Consider the following 18,160-nt stretch of genomic DNA (forward strand, 5'->3'; position numbering starts at 1 on the left):
TTGCTCAATGAAAAAGTTCAGACTAGAGATGAGGTCCTACATTATGACTGCCCCCACCAAATGCAACTGTTTGTCGATTTTACTTTCACCATCCTAAATGTCGTTGTCTGAAATTCCAGCTTATGTTGTGTTCTTTAAAAAGAAAGGAAGAAACAGGAAAAAAAAATCCTAGAAATAATTGTTGATTGCCCTTATAGAATGAGGTTTTGAACAGTAAGGGAGGGAAACCAGAGATGGTATGAGATAAATGGGCTGTCTTAATTCGTTATGTGCCATTGTCTTATATACAGGACACCAGCAAAAATTGTAACGTTTTTGTAGGTGTCGTATAATATAGAACAATGTCCTATAATATAGGACACAGGAGGTTTCAATAACAATTTCGCGCTCGTGCATTTTCAGCGCCTTGTCCACTAGGTGGTGGTACTGAGTCCCTATTCGACCTACAGTTGTTTTTTTCACAACAACCATTTGTACGTGAAATAAACCCAATACATTTCTTCAAAAGTTCAGCTTGAAAAACAGCGCTCAAGTGAACAGGGCGGGGAAGGCCCGGAAGAGGAGAAGCGAAGTGCCGGCAGCGGGGGAGCTCCCACGACTCTCGGGAAGGAGCGGGCTGTTCACGCCGTGTCCCGGCTCGAGGTCACCCGGGCGCCGCCGGGCACCATTCCTAGGCGCAGATGAGCTGGGATTGCGAGCTGGTGCCGCGGCCACGGCTCCTACAGGCCACCGCAGCCAGCTGAGCCGCTGCAGTAGATCTTTGCTTGCAAAAGCACTCAGAAACGAACCGCAGACCGGCTGGGCCCACGAGCCACGTGACCAGCCCTAGTCACGTGACTCCGGAACCCCGCAGCTGACGTCTGTTACCCTGACAACTGCCGACCCTCTCGGGCCTTTCCGGGAAGCGCGGGATACGGAGGCAAAGGTAGGTATATATACAGGACTAGCTCCCCAGCCACGTCGGGGTGGTGGGGTCTGGGCCTGCGACTGGGTCTTTGGAGCTTTCGTGGTTCGGGTCATCCGCCTTCTCCGCCCTGACTCCACTGTCAGCAAGTCTTTTCCCGCCAACTACCCAATCCGCGCTTTCTGGAGCCTGGACGCCGCGGGGCTGAAGGCCTTTTAGTGGGGTCAGCCCCTTACCTAGCCCTTGGGCCAAGACTTGAACCGCACCCACCCTGAACTGATCCAGATGGTACTAAAGGGAGGAGGTCTTTTTCTGTGTTTGGGGAAAGTACTGTCCGGGCCTCCAACCACTTACCCCACTCTCACCTCTGCAAAAGGAAACTGGGGTAGGCAGAGTAAGCCCCCAAAGTTGAGATTTTTATGGGAAAAGAACTCCGTGTTGCATATCACTGCGTTCTTTTTTAAGGGGTTCAGTGCACCGTTTTTTGTGGTCGTCTTTGCTTCAAAAGAAACATGATTCGTGCTGATTTGTATACTGTATTAATTTTTAAGTATTCCAAATCCTAATAAATTCTCTATATCTGGAAACATTCCCATATCTGAAAAGTCTGTTTTGCCAAACTGTTGATGTTGATTGGTAAAGTGCAGAAATCAGTTGACTCAGACTACACAACTGTTAGGCTTTGTAAGAAAAAGTGGCCCTTTGGTGTGCTGTTATAAAATTTAAGATTATATGTGAGGGCTTGGTTTGCGTTTGAGAGGTAACGCACAGATATGTATATATTTAGGAAATATTGTTAAGACCATCCTTTAACTATTAGATCTTAACAGATGAAAATGTAATTTGGGACCTCAAGTAGAAGGTAGGTTGTTGAAGCTAATGTGAAGGATTTCCTCAAAAGGTGTTTCTCTCTTTTGCCATTTAGTGTTTCCATTGTTGTAAATAGTGTGTTTGCTTTGGGAAGCAAAAATTACTGATTATGGCTCAATATTCCAAAGAAGAGCTGGATGAAGAATTTGAACAGTTTATGAAGGAGGTAAGTTCATATTTTTAAAAGATGTTTGGTAAATTTGTCTCATGAGACTCATTTTTCGGGGCTGGGAATGTAGTTTGGTGGCAGAGTGCTTGCCTAGCATGTATGAGGCCCTGGGTTGGATCACCAGCGCAGCATACTGAACAAAAACGAGACAGTTATTTATTTGTATTTTTTTTTTGTAATATTGGGGATTAAATAGGGCCTCATGCGTATTAGGCAAGCACTGTATCACACCCCCAACCCCATATTTATTTTTACTAGGTCAAGAAAGGTAAAAATGCAAAATTATTCAATAATAAAATTTAATAAAACTTAAAAACAAAAACCAAAGATGCATCCTTAATTTTCCCTTTCACCTTATAATCAAACTATCACCTCCATCTTTAGAGTTTACCTATTATCTCTGTAGTTGGTTCCCATTTTAAATACTGCCACCTGCTCCTTCAATACCATCATCTCACCTGGCCTACTGGAGCTGTTCACAATTAATTTCCCAGTATTCCTTTCACCACACTGCAGCCAGATGAAGTGTTACATAAATCTGACTCTTAAAATGCTATTGGTATTCCTGTCATCACTTGTAGAATAAAATCTAAACTCCTTATGGTGTTGTGAAGCTCTTCATGATTTTGTTCATGTCCACCTCGCTCACTTTTTGTCACTCTACCCCTTCATCCATTTTATTCTGCAACTGCCTTCCCTCCCTCCCCCCATCCCCCGACCCCACTTGTGAAGCTCATTTTTCTTCAAGGGCTTTGTGCTATCTGTTCCTCCACCAACCGTGTTTCCTTGTTTTCAACCTGGCTTGTAAAGATCTTAAATATCTCTACCGCAGACAGGTTTTTTTCCTGTTTTGTTTTTGGTTTTGTTAGCCCAATGAAAAAATAACAGTAATTTCTTAGTATGCCATGTATACTTCTTACAGCACTTATCACCATTTATTACTTGTATGGTTCTGTTTTCTACTTTCTATTGTAAGAATAGTTGATCTGAGACATGTTGGCTGTAATTTCATTGCTATACATGCTTAATAATAGACCTAATAGATACTTAATTAATATCTACTGAATGAATAAAGGGTTCCACCACAGCCTATGTAGGTACATCAATGAAAGGTCCTTGTAAAGTATTTAGGAAAGCCACATTTTAAAATGTTATATAGTATTCTCATTTATAAAGGAAATTTTGTATAATAGAAAGAACCTGAGTTTCATTATCTCATAGGAATAGCAATGCCTATTTTATAGAATTGTTTTAAGAATTTAAAAAGCATCTATCAATTGCCAGAATTTTACTTGGCATACAGAACAGGTCTCGATTTTTGAATTTGAATATGGGCACATTTTAAAAATCAAATTTATAGAAAGTATTTTTATTTTGAAAGATTAATGGCAGTGCAATATAGGCCTTTTGGAAAATATTTTTCTTCCACCCCTCATTTATGACCCCCCCCAAAACACATACTCCAACATTGTCTCCTTCTCTCCTTGTCTATCTTCCTCTCACATCCATTCTCAAATTATAAAAGATCTTGTCTCATGTTAGAGGTTTAGGTAAAGCAGTGTTTCATTTTTTTCAGTGAAAACCGTGATTTTAAAAGTCACACAAACTTCCTTGGACATTTTGATAAATTATTCAAACAGGTATTCAAAGTATAGTTTATCTCTTTGTTTTTAGAAGTGTGGTTTGACAAGCTTTTTAAAATTAGGTTTATTGAGATATAACTCACATGCCATACCATACAATTCACCCATTTAGCATGTATAATTCAGTGTTTTTAGAGTGATGTAACCATTGCCACAGTCAGTTTCAGGACATTTTTATTACTCCAGAAAGAAACCCATAGCTCTTAATCTCCCCCAACACCTCTTCCCTCCTTTCCCAGCCCAAGGCAACCACTCATCTTTTTCCTGTCCCTAAAGGTTTGCCTATTATGGCCATTTCATAGAAATGGACATACAGTGTTCTTTTGGGTCTATCTTCTTTTACTTAGCATAAAGTTTTCATAGTTCAATATTCATGTTATAGCATGCTTTAGCACCTCATTTGTTTTTATAGCTGAATTGTATGCTTTTGGATGAATATACCACATCTTGGTTATTCCCTTTTCACTTGATAGAAACTTGGAGTCTTTCCACTTTTTGGCAGTTATGTGTCTGCTCATAGCAGTATTCATATGAATTTTTGTATGGATGTATATTTTCATTTCTTTTATATATATACACATAGGAGTAAAATTGCTGTGTCATATGGTAATTCCAAGGTTAAACCTTCTGCCCGACTATTTTCTAGAGTGGTTTTGCTACTTATATTTTCACTAGCAGTGTATTAGTTTAATGAGGTTCCATTTTCTCTGTATCCTTGCTAACACTAATTATCTGAGGACCAGCTTTTTGTTTGTTTTTAATGACAAACCTGGAAAGCAGTGTGAAAGGTTTTGAGAGTGAGACACAATGTATTAGAAAGAATAATGGATTCTCTCCATATTTTTCTGATCTTTCCACAGGCCTACTCCTGACTTACAGATAAATAAACTGAGGAGAGAGAAATGGAATGTTTTAAGGGTGTAGTGATGTTTAGAGGCTAAGTAGAAAGAGATGCCACTAACAGGAATTCAGATAAGATAAAGAATATTTTTCCCCTTCTATCCTTCCTACCTGTTGTCAAGGAAGACAGTTTCTTTGGAACATTTTTAAAATTGACACTCTTTATAAGACATGGAAGTAGTTTTGTTTGGCAGGTGTAAGTGTGTGTGTGTGTGTGTGTGTGTGTGTGTGTGTGTGTGTGTGTTGGCAGTTTCAAAGGCCACCCAGGAAACAGCATCCTGTGGGGGTGGGGGTGGGGGAGAGGACTACATAGTATAGTGGAAAGTAGACAGGCTTTCAGTCAGAGACCTGAATAAGTTTGATTCTGTTTTTATACCACTTACTGACAGTAGTACCTTGGGCAAGTTATTTAATCTCTGAGCTTCAGTTTTCTCATCAGTAAGTCTCTGTACGATAGCTTAAAAAACTAAGTCAGATAATCTAAAGGCAGGTTAGGTTCTGACATAGAACAGGCATGTAATGAATGCTGGTTTCTTCCCTAGAAAAAGTTTGACATGGGATGAAAAAGGATCAAGAACATAGTTCTAGAGAATCTTTTGTTAATAGCTTTGGGCTCTTTTGCTCATTTCCTTATAATATAGAAGGGTGGCAGTGACCACAGAACTCCAGAGTAACCTGATGGGAAGCGATGCTGCTGAAGTAAGTTTCAAGAAGAATTGGTCACCACTATTGTTATGGTTTTGATATTAGGTATCTCCCACAAAACTCCTGTTTCTACAGGAATATTCATAAGTAAAATGATTGAATTATGGGAACTGTAACCTAATCAACCCATTCTGATTTGAAGACAGGTAAGGCTTGGCTGGAGTTGGTGGGTCACTTGGGGCATGACCTAGAAGGGTTCATATTTCCCACAGAGATTTGGGTAAAGCAGTGTTTCATGTTTTAACAATGAAAACCATGATTTTAAGAGTCATGCAAAATTCCTTTGATATTTTGATACATAAATTTTTCAAGAAGACTTTTCAAAAATGTATTTATCTTTATTTTTAGGGGCATGGTTCCACAAACTTTTAAAATTGGGTTTTGGTCAGTTAGGAAGGATGACTGACAGTTGTCCTTTGTGTCATTTAGGAGGCCTTTGGAGCCCAAAGGAAAGCTCTTTTGGATGGAAACCAGATTTTAAGGAGTTGAGCAGTCAATTCAAGATTTGGTATATAGGGTAAAAGGGACTTGTCATGACCCAAAGTAGAGGGTATTCATTCTTTTTCTCCACATCAGTGTCAGGTGTTACACAGGGTGCTAGAGATGTGTTGCTGAGCAGGTTTTATAATCTGAGGTAAGCAGAGAGTTGAGAGCAGAGGGAGTGAAGATACAAAAGTGAAAGTGGATAATCAAGGAAAAAGGAACCCAGGGAAGAGAAGTCACTCCTTTGAGGTTCTGTTGGGGGTGGAGGAAAGTATTGTCTCCTCCAAGAGAGAGGAAGTGCCTTAATTGAGCTTAGTGGTGGGATGAGGGGAAGATAGGTGGTGTTTGACTAAGGTCTCAGTGAAGAGTTCACCTTACTAGCTAAGAGGGAATTGGGATTAGAGTAGGAGATCTGAGAATGTAGTATTTGGACCAAATACTCATTTTCTACACAGGAAAAGATAAATACAAATTTATCCAAGTTTATTAATCACTGTGACAGAATGCTCATTTCTCGGGTCAACACCATCTGCTCCACTGACTGAAATTCAGTTCTTCCTTGTTTTGAAATTGGAAATTTTGAATTCTCCGTTCTTAGAGTGACCCCAGGTGCTTTTAATCAACCACCACAGTCTGTAGATAATCTTTGGAAGATAGGATTATATTTTCCCTTTCCTGAGCAAGTTTATTGATCATTTTCTTTTTGGTGGTTCTCTGAGTTTACTTGTTTAACTCTAGATATGAAATCAATGTTCAAAGACATATGCTTGATTTTCAAGTTCTTTGGCTACCTCTGTTTATGGATATGAATTTATACATTATTGAGGATAATATCTGATAACTGTGGAACTAAAACATTTTAAAGGATAAATGTGATATTTTTTAATTTACAACTTATTTTGAAATTTAATAATTTGTATCTGATTCAGCTTTCAGATGATTCTTTTGAAAGTTCAAGCAAAACACTTGGACAACCTGAAAAAGAAATGAAGAAGAAAGATATAGTGCCTTGGTGGATAACTGAAGATGAGTTTGAAGATGGTGGTAAATATTAATTTTTAGTTTTGAATAATTTGACCACAAGGGGTCAGTCAAGACTTTTAATTCTGGATTTTGTTCTGCACTATAAATATAAAAGGAAAATAATACTAATAGTGTGGCTTCTTGAGGTTTAAATTGATTTTCATGGTTTTTCACATTTTATTATATAATTGAAAATCTGTTTTTTGCATTATCAGGTTATTTTACATTGAGATCATTATTCAAGGTGATGAATATTGTTATATATCATTGTATTTAATAGTGAATTGATATAAGGTGATTTAATAAGACATTCTTGCAGTGATCACATGGGGAAGGTTTTAACAAATCCATAGTTTTAGGTATCAGAGTTTATTAATTAGTAGTAAAAATAAAAATTACTACCTTAATGGTAAAGGACTCACTATTTCTGGCACATGTTTATGCCTTTACAAATGCAAAAGTATTTTCATGAGTGTTTTGTTGTTCTAATGTATCATATGTATACTACCTGTAACTTGGCAGTATCTGTATATCCTATATAGCACTATATATGGTACACTTAATTTATGATAATGCCATGTCAGTAAAGAACCCAGAGTGCTTCTATTTAAATATCTATGTTTTCAGTATTTGTGAATAAGTATAAGCACCATTTTGTGAACTGATAGAATTTCTCTCTCTTCTCTAGGAGATTTACCTGTGACTTTTATTATCTCCCATAAAATTGAGTCTGAATTTCTTAATGTGACAGTTGAGGCTATCTATTACCCAAATGGAACTTTCCCTTCTAAGTTCATATTTGCCAGTCACACTCAGTTATTCTGTATCTCCTTAAAATACCATTGACTCCCATACCTCTGATTGGCTCAGGAGTTTCTTGTCCTCCTTACCCAGTAAAGCTTGGCATCACTACTATGTGCAGTCCTTCAGTAACTCTTCTTGCTCCCTTGTTGACAGTTATTTTCTCTTTTGTTTTGAGGTGAGAACACCATAATAGCACTTGCACAGGTGTTGCTAATTGTAACCTGTAGGACTGCTTCTGCAATTGGGAGCTTTGTGTAGGCAGAAATCTCTTTTCCCTTATATCCTGGCCTTCAACAGTAAATAATAAGTATGTTTAATAAATGAATGTTAGAGTAGATTCACTTCTTTGTTATTAATACTATAGTACATTAAGGGAACACCTTATTTAAAAAGTTTTACTGCATTTTTTTTCATAAATACCCAAACCATGCAACAACACTAAAGTACACATATGAAGAATTATCTATTTATTTACTTATTTTGCTACTGGGGATTGAACCCAGAGGCAATTTGCCACTGAGCCACATCTCTAGCCCTTTTTTTGTATTTTCAGACAGGGCCTCACTAAGCTACTTAGAGCCTCACTAAGTTGCTTAGAACCTTGCTAAGTCGCTGAGGCTGGCCTTGAACTTATACTCCTCCTTGCTCAGCCTCCTGAGACACTAGGATTACAGGGGTATGCCACTGCACCCAGCTAAAGAATTAGTTTTTAGAATCTCCTTCCTTGTTAGTACTTGAAAAGAATATTATTTAATAAGATACCTCTGGTGCAGCCATTGACTTATTGCTCTAGGCTTATTTCCTCCAAAACTTAATACTCTTTGGTCCAACTTCATTGATTTCATCTTCAAATGTGGCCTATTCCTCCCATTGTCGAGCCTTCATACCTGTTGTTGCCACTGCATGGAGTTGTCTTCCTTTTCCAGTTCACCTACTTATCTCCTCTTCTTCACATCTTGGTAGAAGTGTTACTTCCTTGCAGAAATATTCTTCAGATTTTCCAGTCTTGGGACTCCCCCTGCCATTAACATCTTCTAGATTTCTTTCAGAATTCTAGAGTTGTTCACATTCAACTCTAGTCTGCATTTAACTCTCCATTTTCTAATAAACTCTTCAATTATAATGTAATTATTTATTTTCTTATTGCCTGTCTTCTATCTTCATGAATGTGAATGTAAGTTTCAAAAAGGCAGGGATTTTTGTCTTTTTTTTTTTTCTTCCTCTTCACTGCTAAATCCCCAGCATTTAAAACAATGCGCAGCACATACCAAACTAATGAATATTTGTTAAGATTGTCTGCTTCCCTTATTAGACTTTAACCTTCATGGTGAGAAGGGCCTTCATTGTATGGCAGGCATGAACACATAGGCACATAGTTTGTCAAAATATCTAAATAGATAATATTCAAAACCTTTGTATATAAACATAGATTATACTTTCTTGGAACTTTCAAGATTCATGGAACAATTTTTTAAAAGTAAAAAATTTCAAACATATTTAGAAATAAGTAGAACCTACCTCATATACACACCTTTATACAACAATTATTAATTCATGGTCAGTCATTTTTCATCTGTGTCTACTCTTTTTATACCCTTGTTTTAGTCAGCTTTTTTGCTGCTGTGACTAAAGGACCCAACCAGAACAATTTTAGGGAAGAAAAGTTTATTTGAGTGCTCATGGTTTCAGAGGTCTTAGTCCATAGAAGGCCGGCTCCATTATTCAGGGCTCCAAGTGAGGCAGAATATCATTTTCGAAGGAAGCAGCTCACATGATGATCAGAAAGGAGAGAGACAGACTCCACTCTCCAGATACAAAATATTTACCCCATAGCCATACCCCCAGTGAACCATTTCCTCCAGCCACACCCCACCTGCTTCCAGTCACCACTCAGTTAATCCCATCAGAGATTAATTCACTGATTAGGTTAAAGCTGTAACCCAGTCATTTCTCCAAATTTTCCATTGTCTCACGCATGAGCTTTGGGGACACCACATCTAAACCATAACAACCCTCCCCCCAAACAATTACTGGCACTGTATCACTTCAGTCCACAGATATTGTAAAGTATCTCTTAAAATTAGAGAACTTTTAAAATATATAAAATTTAACAAATATCAATAAAATTCCTTAATATGATATATCTAATCAGTCATAAAACACTTTTAATATATTTTAGTTTTAGAGACAAATTCACATTCCAAAAGCTGTGAGAGATAACAGTTTCCTCTCCCCTAATAACAGATGTCACATATTCTGGTATAAGAATCTCTACTGCAGTGAGCCACTGTTTCCAACATTGTAGGAATGATGACTTTGAAAGATCTTTTAATGTTTCCTTTTATTTTTCTTGAAGTGCTGTTTACACTAATGAAGAATTTTGGCTAACCCTGTAATTGTCCATCCTTGTACCTACCTTTCCCATTCTCGTATTTCATTATGCTGGTTCATACTGTCCATACTTTTTTCTGAGTGTTACGAGTCAAGCAACAAAATTTCTAAGTAAAGAGAGAACAGGGAATAAGGCAGAAGAAAAGTAATATGGCATAGTATATTAAGTATTTAATTTATACATGAATTCTCTTAAAATCTCTTAGGTGATTTTAAGAGAGTTCAACTACTTTAATAATTTTTTAAATCTCATGCAAATTTTTGAAATTTTCTCTTTAGTAAAATGTACACCAGACAAATAGAGCAATAACTTTTCTTTTGAAAATTCTAGGATGGGTTTTTTTATTTAACAGAGGAGATTCATTTTGTAGCAACTGTGTACAAAAATAATATAACAGTATTATTGTGTTGGCATAGTGATCAAAACAGTTCTCTGAACATAAATATCCAGCCACATTCAATTCTATTCCAGGCCTGCTTGGAACAAATGTAAGCTATTTGAAAACAAAGAGGACTTCTCAACCTGTTGTGGAAACAGAAGAGGATTCTGCTGAAAATATTCAATTTCTGAAGAGCAGTGGAACCTCTATCTTAAGTGTTGACAGCTTAGAAACAAATGGTAAGAAATTTGAGGAATATGAGTCAATAAGTTATTAATTCATATGCTTATCAGAATTTTTATAAAAATTAATTCATAACTATCTTGGATCCTTCTTTACTGAAACATACAGATTTCATATTTTCCCAGATGTTAGAATTGCAACTCTACAGAAGCCTTAAACCTTCCATGTTGATTATTAATTTATTTGGTAGGTGAAAGATTAAGTAAATTTTAAACTTTCGTTAAACTATTTATGTATATATGTATGTGAAAAAATTCTTCATTCAAATTTTGTGAAAATTTTTATATTAATAAAATACTTTTATGCTTTCTATTTAGAACTAGTAGTTTCTGAGCTGAATCATAGTATTATTGGATTGGGATTGGACACATTAGAAGAACAAGAGGAAAAAGAACAGTTTTTTGCCAGGCTTGAGAAAGGCTTGACTTCATCCATTGATTATTCAAGATTGAATAAGGAATTGGATTCTAATGATTCCACGCATTGTAAAGCTTTACATAGGTAAAGTAATAATATAAACTATTAACTATGTTTGTGTTTTTCTGTGTTTTTGGAAGATTGATATGTGCATGAACTCAAATAGTTACTAACAGATAAAATAAATATTGAATTTTTTTTAAACTTTATTCATTTTTATAGTCAAGATTTTTCTGTGTACAAACATAATATGTTGATTTGTAGTTGAAAGCCCACTCTCTCTCCATATACCTTAAATTTCATATGTAAGATACTATAGAAAATAATAGTACGCTTTTTACTAGGAAATATATTAGGTGATTTTAAAAGAGTTTGAGTTACATTATACATTTAGGGGGCAGAGGGGAGAAAAGAACAGAAAGGGAAGTAAGAACCAGGCAACCAGGAAGCAAAGACAAGTTTTGGTCTGTGTCTTACATCTCTGTATGGCAGTTAATTCTTATTATATAGGAAACCTCATTCATCCTAGAAACCGTAGTTAGCTGAGCTGGTCCTCTCCTAAACACAGTAGACCATTGTCATTCTTAAGACCTTTGTGAAACCTGAGGTCTTTAATTTCCTCAGGTTAGTTAACCATGTTATTGTTTTTGTTATAAATAGAAATCCAATTATGATATTATTTAGGATTTCAAGAAACAAAGTCCTCTGGTTATAAGAGTGCCTAGTCTCAAGAAGATTCACTTCTTACAGTGGATAAAGCAATACATTTACTGGCATGAACTGCTCAGGGGTCTGAGAATTTTTTTAAAGATTTTTTGAAGATGGACACAATATTTATTTTCATGTGGTGCTGAGGGTGGAACCAAGAGCCTCCCATGTGCTAGACAAGCGCTCTACCACTGAGCTATAATCCCAGGCCCTAGGGTCTGAGACTTTTACCCTGCTTGTACATTAAAAAGTTAGCCTTCCAATCTTTGGATGTTGACAGTAAATACTAGATTCCTGTGTCAGAAACGAAAGTCCTTATTTCTCAGAACAGAAGCAATATTGCATTGCTTCTCCATACCCCATACTTCTGGGGTAAGATCAAGGATCCATGTCTGCACATGTAGTAGGTAGGTGGCATTTACAGAAAAGGAACACTGACCTTGAGAAATCTTTTGCTTTTATTTTAAATGGAAACAGGCCAGCTTTGGGGGGCGGGTAAAAACATTGCCTAATGCCTCAAGATAGCTTACTGTAAACACAGCCCCTAGATGGCTTGGTAAAAATTGGTCAAAGCTGTTAATTTTGGCATACTTAGAAAGAACATGCAGGTACATACGGGTACCATAGCAATTGTCTCTCCCAAATTAAGCACGTATAGGTTTATTGGCCACAATTTTTTTGCCGCTTTGCAATATTCCTTAACTTTTTCTCATTTTCAACAATATTCTCAACTATTAGTATTTCTGCTCTGGAACATTCTGATCAGAATGCTGCATAGCATTGAGTATGCAATATTAGGTGTTGTTGCTATTACCATTATTATAGTCTTATGGTTTTTCAGGTCTGCTCGTGACCCTCAAGATTGAAAAAGTAGAACTGTTTCCTAAGTTTGAAAGAACACAGTACTGATATATCCAATTTAATTAAAACATGTTCAAACAACTTGGCCCTTTGAGGGGCAGGGAGTTGGGGTGTTTTGGGTTTGAGGCTCTTATTCAACTTTCTTTCAAGAATTAATGGCTAATGAGCATGTCAGTACTGACCTTGGTCCCCCACCCTACCCCACCCCCTTGTTGCTGGTTCTTATACTTTGTTGTCACCTTCTTTACTGAAGATTAGAAATTATCTACAAGTCATGAGATAAGTGTATCCATTTATTTACACATTACACATTATGTATAAAATTATTTTGTATATAAATTTAGGAAGTGGCATTTTTTCTTTGATAATGTGTGCAGCAACAGTTAGTGTTAGGCTTTGAAGATCCTTGATTTTTCAAAACATTTTTCTTATAGCTCCCAAATTTTTAGCTTTTGGTAGGATAAGAGTACTTGTGAAGATATGTGATTTTAGAAATTAATACACACACACACACACACACACAAAGGATTGTTTGAAAAATATATTGTTAACAATAATACTACATGTTAAATATTTTTTCCAGTTACCAAGCTAATGTGGAATTAACTGACATCGAACATGAAACTGAATCAAAACATGAAGAATCCCCAGGTAATTTCATTGGTTTTAAATTTTATAATGTTTGAAAAAATAATATAATTTTTAGTAGAGACACTGCCGAGAGAATAATAATGAAAAGGTGAATTGTAGTGTTTTGGAAAGAGCTTTGAACAGGTAGAGTGTGTTCCCTGTTATTAAAAGTGAACGGCTGCCTCATTTGTTGAGAGTGGGCCAGGACCAATTGGAAAGACTGGAAAAAGAGTTTCTGTGCCAGTCTAGGAATAGGTGAAGCCAAGACAAAGACTCCAAAGCATTGGGGTGGGAACTACACCTTTTTTCATCATTTGATTTTCAGCATGTCTGTTTTTAATGTTTAAATGGTTTTCTTATAGAGATCATATAGCCAGGTTTTGTACTTTTGTCTAATATGACCACCTCAGACTTCAAATTGATGTGTTTCTACCCTTTATAAAAACATTTTTATTGATGTGGTTGTTACTGCTTTGCCAGTATTTTCTCTTTTCCATCATTGTTGTTACTTTTGTCCTGCATTCTATTGGGTTATTTATAACGTTTCATTTTATTTCTTTTGGCAATTTAGTTATGACTCTTTGTTATATTTTTTTCTTAGTTGCCATCTGATTAACAATGAATAACTTTAGAGTTTACTTTCAAATAATGTTATTCCACTTCTTTTACATGAACATTAGCAATAGTAAACTCTCCATTTTGCTATTTTTATCAACATTCTTCTTCTATATTGTTGTAAATAAGTTCTACTTATATAAAGATTTACATTGATCCATTTGCTTACCACTCCCAGTGCATTGTATTCCTTTGCATAGATTTCTACCTCAAATTATTTTCCTTCAACATGAAGAAACTCTTTTAATGTTGTTTGTAGTTCAGGTGACTGCTCAGAAGAAATTATATCAGTTTTTATTTGTCTGAAAATATATTTTGCTTTCGTCTTTGAAGAATACCTTTGCTCAATATAGAGTTTAGATTTTTTTTCTTTGAACGCTAATTTCATTCTATTGTCTTTTGACCATAGTTCTCATGAGAAGTTCCTGAAATTCCTGTTATTGTTATTTTGTATATCCAGTTGTCCCTTGTTATCTGTGGGGGACTGGTTTCAGGATTCCCTACAAATACCACAATCTGCAGGTGCTCAAGACCCTTATATAAAGTGGTATATAATATTTGCATTATAAACTATACACATCTTATTTAGGGAAGTTAACAAGTAGTCTGTATGTTCAGGTCAGATACAGTTGTTTGTTTTTTCTCTACATTTTCAATTCAATGATGATTGAATCCAAAGATGAAGAGGGATATAGAAGGCTGGCTGAATATTATCTTCTCTCTATTTCCAAGACTTTCTCTTTTCCTTGTTTTCTGGGAGATTGATTATATTGTGTCTTGGTATGTCTTTCTTGTACTTATCCTTCTCAAAATTTGAAGTTGATTGAGCATCATAATAGTTTCCATCAAAATAAAAATTTCTTCAAATATTTCTGCTTCTTGCCACCTGCCCTCTGATCCTAATTACAAATGTGTGAGAACACAAAATTTTGCCCTATAGGTTACTGGAATGGTTCCATCTTTAAAAGTCTTTTAAACATTTACCCTTGTATTCTACAGTTTCTATTGCTAAAGCTTCTAGTTCATTGATCTTTTCTTTAATCTGCTGTTAATTCCACATATCCATTTGTTTGTTTTGTTTTTTCCCCTTTCACTATAGGAATTCCTTTCGGATTTTAAATATTTCTTATGTTCATTTTTTTCAAGTCTTGAATATTAGTCATCGTCTATGGATTACAGCATTTGTAGAGTTCTGGATAGTTTTATCTTGGCTTTTTTTTTCCTGGTTATGGGATACTTGCTTCATTTTTTTGGATATTGTGGGGTTTACATTGTCGAATATCTGGACTTTATTTTCTTCTTTTAAAACTTGAGCTTTGTTCTGGTAGATAGTTGACCCTGCCACTTGATCCTTTTGAGGCATATGTTTCTTAGGGAAAATTTAGAGTAGCCACTATAAGTATCATTTAACCCTACTCTTAAGACAGATCCCTTCTGAGGTTTCTACTTAATGTCCCCAGTGATCAGTACAGACTTTCCACTCGAGCAGGCTATTGCTGAGTCTTCTTGCTTATGAACTCTGGGAATTGTCCAGCTTACAGCTTTGCAGTTGTTCTTGGCTCAACCTACACTTTAGCAGCTTAGCATTTAGTATAGGCTCAAGGGAGACACTGGGAAATTTTCCAAAACTGTTTCTACATACCTCCCTCCTCTCTTGATTACTGCCCTACAACTTTGGATTACCTCAGCCTTTCTGAACTCTTGTCTCCTCAACTCAATGAGCTGTCCTCCCATTCCCTGCTTAGCATTGCAGAATATTCACACCCTCAGGTAGTTGTGAGGCTCATCTTGTGTTTATAATTTAGGATTGTGATTCCTTTAGGAATCACATTTTCACTGCCAGTTGTTCAGTGTTTGACAACAACTGTTTTATACATTTTGTTCAGTTTACTAATTGTTTGCAAAGGAAGTTAAATATAGTTCCTATAAGTAACTCTAGTACAACTGAGGAAAAAGTTTTTTAAATTGCATTATATTTAAAGTTTACAGCTAAATTTTCCAGAAAATAATGAAAAATGTCTCCAAAGGATCTTTTACACTGAATATGGTTTACTGTGTCTAAATTCGAAGAACATTTTCTGTATATGAAAATATTTTCAAAGTCACAAGAGTAAAGAATATCTAGAATATGTACCATCTTCTTGCTAAAAATGTCAGAGTGTATGAGTTAATATTCTCATTATTTTCTAAACAATGTGTAAGAGCCTGAATACTAAGTGATATTTGTCATATAATAATCACTCAATTTGGTTTTGCTCTTTCATATGAATTTAATTTGCCTTGGTACTTGTTTCTGAAATATTTGATATGCTGTTTTCTTTCCCTTTATCTTGTCTTTCTCATTTCTGTGAGAAATATCAATGACATTTCCTTTTTATTTCTGACTGACTTTATTCATGGCACACTCCCAGGAAGGGGGTTAGTTATTCATATGTTGTATGGGAGTATTTGCCTTTGGCTGTTCAGTTACTGAATGAGTGTATTAAAATATAGTTTGGAATAATATAAATTGCATTAGCAGTTTTCCCATTCAAATAATATTTGAAGGGATCAAGGTTGAACTCATTGGTTGAGCACTTGCCTAGTATGTATGAGGCTCTGGTTTTAATCCCCAGCACTACAACAACAACAACAACAACAACAAACTAAAATTTGGCTTTATTTACTTGTTAAGTACAAGACTACCTAGCTAAATAATGCTAGCAACAATAATTACTATTATTAGCTGACTCTTGGGTATATTATATGTGAACTGCCGTTCCGAACACTATAATGCTTAATCTTCTCCGCAATCCTTTGAGATACATACTATTATCACCCCACTTTACAACGGGAAAAGTGAAACTAAAAGAGTTTGTGACCTGCCATCAATTCTATAGCTAAATGTAGTAGAACAAAGAATTGATCTATGTCTTCTTTCTGCCTTCAGGTCATGCTGTTAAGCACTACGCTGTACTGTCTGAACTGTTTCTTACACTGCCTCTCTGTACTTGCTTATACACTACAACCCCTACCATTGAGTCCCAGATCCAAGCAGTTACCTGATTTCAACATCATACTCTGCCATATCTCCTCTCTCCTTGTTCAACTTTTCTTAAGTAACTCTAACCTCTGAGGTTACTTAAAATTTGATGGTCTGTCCAGTGTGGTGGTTCATGCCTCTAATCCCAGTGATTTAGGAAACTAAGGCAGGAGGATTACATATTTGAGGCCAACCACAGCAATGTAGCAAAACCTGTCTCAAAGTAAAAAATAAAAAGAACTAGGATATAGCTCAATGGCAAGATGGCCCTGGGTTCATTGAACAATTCCATTAGAATATTAAAATTTTAATTATCTTATATTAGGCCTATCACCTACAAGTATGTTGAATACCAAGTAATTGTCATTACTACTATGAGAATTTTCTTATATCCACTGTTGCTTAGAAAGTACCAAACATCATTCTTCTCATGTGAAAAAGAAACTTAAAGTGAGCCAGGAATGGTGGTGCATGCCTACAATCCCAGTGATTCAGGAGACTGAAGCAGAAGGATCATAAGTTTTAGGTCAGCCTCAGTAACTTAGTGAGACCCTCAGCAACTTAGCAATATCCTGTCTCTGGGCTGTGGATGTAGCTCACTGGTACCATGCCCCTGATTTCAATCCCCAGTTCAGAAAAGAAAGAGCTTCTCAGTCCTTGAATATAGGTACTGAAGCAATTAACTAGCTAATCTAGCTTGCCTACCTCAATTACAGTACATCTGCTGTTCCAAACTAATTTTTTAATTGATTTTTTAAAAATAAATGACAGCAGAATGCATTACAATTCATATTACACATATAGAGCACAAATTTTCATACCTCTGGTTGTATCTAAAGTATGTTCACACCAATTTGTGTCTTCATACATGTATTTTGGATAATGATGTCCATCACATTCCACCATCATTGCTAACCCGCTGCCCATCCCCTGCCATATCTAGAGTTTGTCTATTCCTCCCTGCTCCCCTTTTCTACCCCACCCTGAGTTCTTTAAATTGCATTATACTTAAACCTAAATTTTCCAGAAAATGAGAAATGTCTCCAAAAGGGATCTTTTACACTGACTATAGTTTACTGTATCTAAATTCTAAGAATATTTTCTGTATATGAAAATATTTTCAAAGTCACAAGAGTAGAGAATATCTAGAATATATACCATCTTCTTGCCAAAAAGGTAAGAGTTATAAGTTAATATTCTCATCATTTTCTAAACAATATGACCTTATATCAGAGAAAGTGACCTGTATCAGAGAAAACATTTGGCATTTGTTTTTATGGGATTGGCTAACTTCACTTGGGAATCCTCTTCAACTCCATCCGTTTACCTGCAAATGCCATGATTTTATTCTCTTTTATTGCTGAATAATATTCCATTGTGTATATATGCCAC

The 18,160-nt window shown here is 35.9% G+C and overlaps 1 protein-coding gene across 5 annotated transcripts in view; it reads left to right on the forward strand.

Moving 5' to 3' along the window:
* Positions 1–461: 461 nt before the first annotated feature.
* Cep162 (centrosomal protein 162) overlaps positions 462–18,160 on the forward strand; it is an 81,014-nt gene continuing 63,315 nt past the window's right edge. For 2 of the 5 annotated variants that reach the window (XM_078019653.1, XM_078019655.1), the window contains exons 1-7: positions 462–925; positions 1,830–1,940; positions 6,604–6,718; positions 10,365–10,511; positions 10,624–10,701; positions 10,833–11,016; positions 13,085–13,152. In XM_078019653.1, the coding sequence (XP_077875779.1) occupies positions 1,884–1,940; positions 6,604–6,718; positions 10,365–10,511; positions 10,624–10,701; positions 10,833–11,016; positions 13,085–13,152 (649 nt within the window). In that variant the 5' untranslated portion in view covers positions 462–925; positions 1,830–1,883. Of the gene's footprint in view, positions 926–1,829; positions 1,941–4,806; positions 5,186–6,603; positions 6,719–10,364; positions 10,512–10,623; positions 10,702–10,832; positions 11,017–13,084; positions 13,153–18,160 lie in introns of those variants that run through there. The other 3 variants (XM_005324747.5, XM_078019654.1, XM_078019656.1) reach the window with 3 other exon arrangements.

Source organism: Ictidomys tridecemlineatus, chromosome 8 (assembly GCF_052094955.1).
Source record: "Ictidomys tridecemlineatus isolate mIctTri1 chromosome 8, mIctTri1.hap1, whole genome shotgun sequence".
In the NCBI taxonomy this organism is placed as follows: domain Eukaryota; kingdom Metazoa; phylum Chordata; class Mammalia; order Rodentia; family Sciuridae; genus Ictidomys; species Ictidomys tridecemlineatus.